The sequence below is a fragment of the Gymnodraco acuticeps genome, unplaced genomic scaffold, assembly GCF_902827175.1.
Source record: "Gymnodraco acuticeps unplaced genomic scaffold, fGymAcu1.1, whole genome shotgun sequence".
Taxonomy (NCBI): domain Eukaryota; kingdom Metazoa; phylum Chordata; class Actinopteri; order Perciformes; family Bathydraconidae; genus Gymnodraco; species Gymnodraco acuticeps.
This window is the reverse complement of record NW_022990224.1, coordinates 2,706,235-2,716,317: the sequence shown is the minus strand read 5'-3', so window position 1 is coordinate 2,716,317 and position 10,083 is coordinate 2,706,235. Positions and strand designations below refer to the sequence as shown.

Genomic DNA, 10,083 nt, shown 5'->3' with positions numbered 1-10,083 from the left:
AACATGTATCTGCAACATCAACAGTTCATTAACAGCTGATGCCATTTGTTGCATGTCCTTCCACTTTGCTCTTCCTACTTTCCATAATATCAAATAATCACAAAAACAAACGTACATCTCAAAGCTCCGACCCACACAGCGTAACATATTTTGTGCCAATCGTACTGCTTCTGCGCAATGACTTGACAGATTTACTGTAGTTACTTTAACATTCAGGAAGTTCTGCTTACAATGAATAAGGAGGGTTCTTAAAAAATTAAGATTTGTTATAACGAGTGCATTGCAACAAACATTCCTGTTTGGAACGGGCCTAATAACTTTGGTCCTGAAAATTACACCTGCCATGACTTAGTTGTTTCTATGATGCTTAGATAACAATTAAAATGTGTTTGAATTATGTTAATATTCTAACTCATTACAGCCCAACATAACTTACAGAAGGCTCCCAAAGCTCTACAATTAAACTGCTTATTTGTTTTTTACTTCTACTTCACAGTAAAACATTAACTTAATTTAGCTTAACAAGAAATATACTTGTGCTGATGATGCCTCCTCTCATTTTTAACATGAATAGAACATTTGAATGCAGGACTGTATTGCTTTTTTATGATATTCTATAGGCTACTGTGACGTTTTTATGACCATTTTATTACAATTTGTATTATATTGTATCCTACTTTTACTTTAAGTACTTTGACTACATGTTTTGAATTTCACTTAGTGACTTACTTTTACTTAAGTAACATGTCAATACACGACTTTTCAGTGTTGTGTTAGCAGTGAAGGGAAAAGTATTCCGATTCTTTACTTGAGTATAAGTACTAATACCACACTGTAAAAATACAAAATGTTAAGTAAAGTACTTCATGGAGAATTGTACTTAAGTAAAAGTATTTAAGTATGATTAGGAAAATGTACTTGAATTATTAGGGGTAAAATTACTCATTGCAGACATTTAAAAAAATATATTTGAAAAGACTTCACATATAAGAAGCTTGGATCTGTGAAACAAAACACTTTTTTCTGTTAACTTTCTGTTTAGTTACTTTAATATAATGTTGAATGGTTTAATCTATACCAAATAATAATATTTGAAAAGTATACAATTATTGGGTGTCAAATTCTAAATTAATAAAGTAACTAATAAATACATCTGTAAAACAAATGCAGTGGAGTAGAACATTTAAAGGAGTTTTAAATGAAAATATTAAGGTAAAGGACAAGTAGGCCTACCTCAAATGTGTACTTTTGTCATCCTCGTGGATTCATCTTCTTATTACAGACACATGCATTTCCTAACATTCTGTCTGTAAAATGTATTATCTCTTCGATTTACACACGGCATCTATTGCACGTCTGTCCGTCCTGGGAGAGGGATCCCTCCTCTGTTGCTCTCCCTGAGGTTTCTCCCATTTTCCCCCTTAAACTGTGGGTTTTCTCTGGAAGTTTTTCCTTGTACGATGTGAGGGTCTAAGGATAGAGGGTGTCGTTTTTCTCATACTGATATTCTGAACAATCTGTGCTGTTGTATTTGCTGTAAAGTGCCTCTACTGTAGGCTATTTTCATTATATGTACAGCACTTTGGCTCGACCAAAAATCGTTTATAAATGTGCTATATAAATAAAACTTGATTTGATTTGATATAGTTCATACTTTAATACTTTTATTGAAACTTGTAATGTAGGCTACAAGTACTTAGATACTTTTCCATCAATGGGTGTTAGTACAGGTATAGTAGGCTATCTGAATTATTCCCGTACTATTGCAACACATAGACTGTATATGTTGCAACATAGTATTTCTACTTTTCCTGACATACAATATCTGGATTTGTCTTCCAGTTGAAACGAAACACAATAAAACCTCAAATTACATGACTCTTGGCCTGTGAGTGGAAGTGACAGAAATAACGAGGCGCACCTGAACGCATCGCGCCAGACTGCGGACGGATGATGTCAGTTTACGGGCTGTAGGAGTTTCTGCAGCCCCATGTGTGCGGCGGACGCAGAGTAGGCCTTTCTGCTGGCCGTCAGCAGGCAGGCAGAGGAGAAGAGGAGGGAGGAAAACTGTGTTTACACAGACGGCAAAAACGCCTGGGGAATCGTCGGGGAGAGGAAGTCAGCCGGCTCTGTGTCTGCCTGCTCCAACTTCCTGCTCAGAAAAAGAAAAAGCACAGGATCCTATTTCAGTCCAGCACAACTGTGTAGACCAGAAGTAAGCATGGAAAAACAAGGAATCACTCAGGCTTCACCGTAAAGTTTCGCAGAGGAAAATACCGAGGCAGAAATCGCAGGTAAAGTAAAAAACAATCTTTCTATGAACAGAGCTTTGATGGCTTATAGAGAGGGAAGTGCATGATTGGAAGTATTACCAACATGAACTGTATTCGCTTTAAAGTTGTCTTCGGATCGAGTGTTTTTTGTTGTACTTTTACGCAAGAATAGTAGGCTACATGTCTAGATGCGGACACAATTGTCTTCCGATCCGAGCCACATCTTGAATTATGAGTCAGTGTGGCACAATAGTGATCCAAAACCTCTGTGTGAGTAAAGGCAACTTTCAAGTCCCGGATACAACTGTCGCCTCCCCAGAAAAGAGACGCAAACAAACGAGGAGCTATGCGAAATCTAGTCCACGGCGGCTGTTTGGAGATGCTTCTCTTATTTAAGGGCCCCTGTTGAATTTTCCACCGTGTGCGAACAGGAAGAGAGCAGATTTAGTCATGGCTAAGTAATGTCTGCACACACACCATCTAATCTCATTAGCAGTTTCCGTTCAGCCAACACTGGATGGCTTTGTGCACACAGCGAGACTTCTCAACCTGAGCATCCACAACAGAGCTCCTGAGTCCGGACCAAAACCACCACAATGTCCCTGTAATGTTCCTAGAAAGTGGTCATAACATGTCTGCTGTGCTGTATCTGTAATTACTTCGCTGTAGGAGATTGTATATCTCTTGTATTCAAATATACAATATGTATAATCCCCTACAACTGCCTTACTTTACATATCAAATCTGATTTATGTAGGAGGTATGTCTGCCCTACAGGAGCTGCTCCATACTTTAAAGTCCCTCTGTGCTATTTGTGGCATCTTGCAAAGGTGAATGTTTATCAGTCACACTGGCCTAATTGTAGAGCTGTCAGCTCAGTGGCCAGCTTTCCTTTTGCTTCAAAGTGTCTGAACCGATCTGAACCCAGACTTTGGTTTGGGTTTTTAAAGGGTGGATCTGTGGAAAGATGACAATGACTTGATCTTGTGACCCTCTCCCTTTTGGGATTTTTGTGGGAAGTGTGGCATGACTGGGGAAATGCTCCCCTGCTGTGGGATCCCCTCTCTCTCAACATGTGTCCTTGGAAGTAGAATGGGAGGAAGTCCTGACTCTGACAGGTTTGTAGTTTCACGTGGAAGATGGAAAACTCAGGGGATGCATTGTGTCGGAAATGAGTTCAGCGCTCTCGCTCTCGCTCTCTCTCCTCTCCGGACAGAGACGTAGTTTAAAGGCAAGAGTGTTATCATTGTTCTTAAGCATCAGTCACTAATTGTTCCTCACATCCACCGATAAGACGGCAAAGATGAGACTCAGGCAGGTCCTTCACTATCTATCGAGCTGTGTAGTGCCGAAACAATACCTTACTTTTAGTAGGAACTATTTTTTATTTAACAAAAATAAGCCAAACTTCTCAAACAAATAGCCAAAGGACAATCAAATTGACACTAATGTTAGCAACACTCTGATTTATTACAGTATCAGATTAAAGAATACATTGAGACTATAAATCATCTTTGAACCTGATTAGGATCAACTTTTGGAACCTTTTTTTTAACAATAATAATAATTGCAATGGACTCATTCACCAAAAATGTATTAAAAGTTTAGCCCTATCCACACACATGTCTATCTGATGTTAGCATATAACTAAAGATTTGTCATCATCGAATATCCTCTTAAACATCCTCTTTCTCTAAAATGTCAGAAAAAAAGTAATGGGCATCACAGTTTCTCTGATTCCAAGGGGATGTCTTCAAATAGCTGGCTTTGTCCGACAAAATCTCGAACATATTCAATTTAAAATCATTGAATGTACTGATAAAGCATAAAAACCTCACATTTGAGAAGCTGGAAACAACAGCATGTCATTTTAGCTTAATAAACGACTTAACTATTAATCAATTACCGAAAACACTGCCAATCTATTAATTGCAAATGTAACTAATTGATTAATCCTTTCAGCGCTAATCTGGTGTTGCTATCCATGGTGACAGAAACAGCCCCCCCTACACACATATACACACACTCATACACACACTCACAGTATTAAGACGTGAGCTCGTAGCAGGCAGACAGGAGCTGCGAGGCTGCACATTCCTCTATTAAAGGAATAACCCACCCTGGGCCGTCATACTTCCTGTGGAGAGAGGGCCAGGTTGAACCGCAGCATATTTCTGGCTTGAGCTGTTGTTCCTCCTTATACTCTTTTTTTTTTCTTCTTCTCTTCTGCTGCTGCTACATTACACTACACTCTTTAAAACACACTGTTCTATTCATCACCGGTGGACTCGTCCTTACACCACATGTTACAGGCCGTTTCCTTCTCAGCCAGTAACCTCATTTAGTCTGTGCAGTAAAAAGAGAATGGCAAGACGGAAATCACCAAAATGGATTTTAAATTAAGATCAAGTATCAGTTCTTGTTCTTAACAGTTTCTCTAAACACACAAGGTAGGTTTTATTATAAATAAGCAATTAGCTTAAGTCTAGAACATAGAAATAATGAGCACAGTGGAGTGCAAACAGCTTACAGGCTGGTTTCCCTCAGGGGTTTGAATTGTGTGCTTATTCTGTCATTTAGCATCCGGCAGGTAGTGTAGGAAGTTTATGTGCTTTTCTTCTAGGACACATCGCTAGGTGGCAATTTAACTTTTATCTTGCAGAGAAAAGGCCACAGGAGGACGACATCTTATTATAATAAAAAACAAAAACATTGAAGGCGTTTTATGTTCGTTTCCAGTCCATTGTTTTCTCTTACGCTGGTCATGTCTTGCTGCAGGTATGGACAGCGCCATCACTCTGTGGCAGTTCCTGCTGCAGCTGCTGCTGGACCAAAGTCACAAGCACCTGATATGTTGGACGTCCACCGACGGAGAGTTCAAGCTCCTGAAGTCAGAGGAAGTGGCCAAGCTGTGGGGGCTGCGCAAGAACAAGACCAACATGAACTACGACAAGCTGAGCCGAGCCCTGCGCTACTACTACGACAAGGTGAGGCCATTTGGGCCATATGAAGGGGTCGCGTTTGTGTTGTAGTTCAACTAATCTTTTCATTGCAGGTTTTGTAACCGACAGGACCTGAAGTACATCTACAACATGTTGTTGTTCTCTTTAAACCACAATCTTCCCTGATAGACACTTCCACTTCCTCTTTGTCAGAAAACACAAAGTCGAAATCCGGTTGTTATGTACCACCACTATGTACACCAAAGAGTTGTCTCAGTATGTCTTCACTATCACGATCCCTGTGATGATCAAGATATGTTTTTATTATTTTCTTTATTTGTTTCAGTTTGCTATACCTACACATTTTCCTCATCATTTGTGCATTTGTGTGTTTTGCAGAACATCATCAAGAAGGTGATTGGCCAGAAGTTTGTCTATAAGTTTGTGTCCTTCCCTGAGATCCTGAACATGGACCCTCAGGCGGTGGAGATGGGTCTGGCCTCTGGCAGGTTTCCCCTGCAGGACGGAGAGGCCTCAGAGCTGGAGGTAGAGGAGGAGGAGGAGGAGGAGGAAGGGGAGGAGGAGGCCCGGAGGAGAACCCTGGCGCAGCAGTGTAGGAACGACTACCTCCGCTCCGGCCTCTACTCGTCCTTCAGCATCAGCTCGCTGCAGAACCAGCCCGAGCTGCTGCGCGCGCTGCGGGAGCGCCAGGAGGAGCCGCGCTCCGTCATCCGCTTCGGCACCAACGCCAACGAGAGGAGTTCACCCCCCTCTATTAAGTCAGAGTCCTACATCCCGCCCAGACCATCCAAACACCGGTCCCTGTCCTCCCCTCACACCCACACATCCCGGAGCTGGAGCCCTGCCGTCATCAAGGAAGAGGAGCCCTCCGACCACAGCGCCCAGCCCCTCAACCTCTCCTCCGGGCACCGGGAGCGCGCCCTGCAGCCCCCGGAGAAGAGGAGCAGCAGCAGCGCCGGTAGAAGTAGCTCTAGTAGTTACCAAGGAATTGGACTCCCACCAAAAAGCAAAAAGCCCAAAGCTCTGGAGATCTCCGCCCCGTCTCTGCTGTTCTCAGGGAGCGACATCGGCTCCATCGCCCTGAACAGCCCGGCCCTGCCGTCCGGGTCCCTCACCCCCGCCTTCTTCACTGCTCAGGTGAGACCATTTATCTGAATGATGCCCAACCATCACTGTGAGAGCACGGCCAGGTCACATGACTGCACTTTGTGTGTGTTTCCTGCCCGTGATCAAAGGGTCTCCTCTCTCTGACACACGTTGATTGTTTACAGACTCTTAAAGTTATGTTCGTCAGCACTTTTGGGGGAGAAGGTGTTCCCAAGCAATGAAATATGATACATAATGTAAGCATGACAGGTTTACACCTCAGACTCCTCTAAAACCGGCTTCATATCTATCTAGTCTAGACATGTTTACACACTTTATGATTTCTCCCTTACACATTTTAAAGCGCTCTTATTTCCACTCTCAATAATTTACGGTGGATTAGAGATCGTCTCACTCTGTGCCAGCTACAGGTGAAGTACAGTGACACCAATAATAATCAAATCTATTGAAAGAAGGGAATAAATCCTGTGATGCTATCTGTGTGCTGGCCGGCCACACAGAGAGGATGGGATCCGTCCAGAGTATGATGTCAGTGCCCCCAAAGCGCTCAGCGAGCAGCCAGAGACATCTGACACAGCCTGGCATGTTTCTGTGGAAAGACTACTGCTATATTTATTTAAGTAGTCACTTGAGCTCAAATATCCTTAAGAAACAGGCAGAGAAAAGGTATTAAAAAAAAGGTAAATAGGCAGGATTTTAGGGTGATATATGCACAGGCACTTTCAGGTCGATTTAACGGTTTTGAACAAATGCAAATGAAATCAAATGTAATGCGTCACTGTCTGTGTTTGGGATTTAAACTTCAAAACATTTCAATAAACAGCTTTGTGGGGCAAAAGCCAAAATGACTGCCAGAATGTTTATGTGCTGCAAATAACAGGCCTTATGGAAGTATGTCAACGCTAAAATTAAAGTTAGAGAAAATATAGTACACAAGCAAACTGGAATTCTTCAAGCAATTTGTGGAACATTTGTCTTTTTGTTGTCTAGTGTTGATCAATACCACTGCTTAAAGGTGAATTATGCTTTTACGGTAGGCTACTGTATTAAATGTGTTCTGACACACATGTAGAGCCAAATTATTCCAGCTGGGACCTTTTTATCTTTGCCATAACGCCAAAGGTATTTAATAATCTGTTCAATGTGCTTACAAAGCTAAATGACTGCCACATCAGAGGTGTATCCACACTTTGAGAAAGCCATTATTACTACACTCTCACTGTCTGTTTATGGGGGCGCAAAAAGGGAGATCAGAGGAAAACAAGCAATTTACAGGAATCTTCGGCAAGTCCAACCTATGAGAGAGGGGAAGAGGCCCTAAGTGATGCCATATGCTCCAATAATTCCATTAATAATGGGAGCGGGGCTGGGTCCCTCCGCAACACTGGCTCACTTCTCTGAGGTGACACAGGGGAAAGTAGGGGGAGGGGGGAGAGCAGGCCAGGGGAGAAATTGATTTCATATGTTTTCTCCCTGCTTGGAGTTCGAAGTGCTTGAGGACCCCCAGTCCCCCCTCCTCCCCCCAATCAACAACAACCCCCACCCAACGTCACCCCTGTATTCTGGGGAGAAACCACAGACTTCCTTCCTGCTCCGTCAGTTGTTTTTCCAAACGCCAATACCCGTCCATTTACCATTTCGGCATGTTTCGCATTACCCAAGCCCTCAGAGCAATGCTCTCCAAGCAGTGGGTCTCTGTGTTTTTATTTAAAAAGAAATATTGTCTTCCCCTTGGTTTCTTGTATTTACATAAAGCCTCCCCTCCTCCCTCTGTGTTTCCCCCCCACCTTGCAGACTCCCTCTGGTCTGCTGCTGGCTCACAGTCCTCTGCTGTCAGGCATCCACTTCTGGAGCAGTCTGAGCCCCGTCGCCCCGCTCAGCCCCGCCCGGCTGCAGGGCCACGGCTCCCTCTTCCAGGTAAAACACACACAGGTGGAGACACATACGGGGGGGGGGGGGGGTTCCTAAGTGTTTACCGGTATCGTTTGAAAGCCGAGGAGGACGTTAAGAGCACGGGTGAAATTAGCTCTGCCGCAGAATCCCCTTTCTTCCCAGCAGTTGTTAACATCAGCTGAGTAATATAAAGGAATTCCTAAGTATTTGTTACAGGCAAGGACAGACATTGGCTCCTGTTTTATTGACTAAAACTTTATCGAATCCTTTGTTTCTTCAGAATCAGAATTGGTTGTATTACCAAGTAGGTTTACACATACGAGGAATTTGCTTTGTTGTAAATGTTGCACACAAAGACACAGAAAAAATCATTCGTTTTTTTAAGAAAGGAGCACACAAAAAAAAAAGTATTATTATAGAAGCTATTTTAAAAAAGAAAATGTTTAAAGACTAATTGAACAAATTAAAGATAAAGACCACATTTAAAAAATATTAATATTTAACAAACCGAGTACAGTCAAATAAAATATGACGGATACTTATACCCATAATGGGCATTAACATTGATCTCTGTCTTTGAATACCTGCATGAATTGCATAATTTTACTTTAACACAAAGAATATACTGAACTTTAAAACAAGACGTCTATGAGATCTGCGAAGGAGCGAGACACTCGAAGCTATTCGAGTTAGTAAGCAGGTCCAGCAGAGGTGTCCTGTTTCAGCGCTTGTGAGAGAGAGAGAGGAAATCCTGTGAATACTTCCTGTTTGAGCCCAGGGGAGCCAGTCTGAACAGGGTGGACTGGTTTGAGAGCTGCTCCTCATTTGTGAAAAACACACACACCCACCGCAGCCGCACACACACCATACCGGATTCTTTGTGCAGAAACAGTGTTGACTTCTCCTTCTGTTGTGGAGGTAGAGGGGGACAGAGACGAACAGGAAGAGGCACAATGAATTAAAAAAAAAACAGGAAACCAGAGCAGTGACAATGCTGCAGTTCCTCTGCGGAAAGCAGCTTTCAAAGAGCCTCGTCCCCTCCTCGCTAACTCCCTCCCTCTCTCTCTTCCTCCACAGTTCCCCAGCCTAATCAACGGACACATGCCTATCCCCCTGCCAAACCTGGAAGGAACACCCTCCTCCCTGCTCCTGTCCCACATCACCCACAAATCCTGATCCAGGGTCTGCGGATCAAAACCTCCCATCTTCATGCATCCCTTGTTCTGACCGATCATCAGCAGCAGCCATCTCGTGTCCATCTTGTTAGATTTCGCTTCAAAAAAGTCCTAGGAGACAGTTTGTGACCTCACTTTTTTGCACTTGAGTTGCTTTAGATTCCAGTGGTTGAAAGCACTTGGTAAAAGCCATACGCCGCGATGTCTGAGAGACGTCTGGCTCTTTATAACGTACAGCACATTTCCACATGACCCTGTCCGCGCTGGACAGTAGAGCTCGCTGCAAACGGCTAGCCAGCCGCTCGTTCTGCGCAGAGAGCTTGGTTATTTTAATCTTGTATAAATAAAAACAAAATCTTTGTTTTCCATAAGTGTTCATCACAACGTGAAACTGGTTGTTTTACTTGTGTGGTTTTCTATGTAATGTATGCACTATGCTTCTCAGATAGTACCGGCTGTGCCTTGTTGTCCTATTTTTCTTTTTCCAAAACCTTTTAATGAAGACGAGATTTCAAATCAATGAAAAACCTTTGTAACACTTGTAATGTTCCTTTTTTTTTTTTTATACTGGACTTGGTATACAGTTTGTATTCTGTATAATTTTGTATTGTGAAGAATGTCTTGTCATTTTCAATAAACAAAGCATTGAATGCTTAAACACAGTGTCTTTAA

The 10,083-nt window shown here is 42.6% G+C and overlaps 1 protein-coding gene across 1 annotated transcript; it reads left to right on the top strand.

Moving 5' to 3' along the window:
• Positions 1-1,931: 1,931 nt before the first annotated feature.
• On the top strand, positions 1,932-10,069 carry elk3 (ETS transcription factor ELK3). The gene is made up of 5 exons (XM_034218740.1): positions 1,932-2,294; positions 5,052-5,260; positions 5,615-6,373; positions 8,138-8,260; positions 9,314-10,069. The coding sequence occupies exons 2-5, from the start codon at positions 5,054-5,056 to the stop codon at positions 9,410-9,412; spliced, it is 1,188 nt and encodes a 395-aa protein (XP_034074631.1). The 5' UTR covers positions 1,932-2,294; positions 5,052-5,053; the 3' UTR covers positions 9,413-10,069.
• Positions 10,070-10,083: the final 14 nt, after the last annotated feature.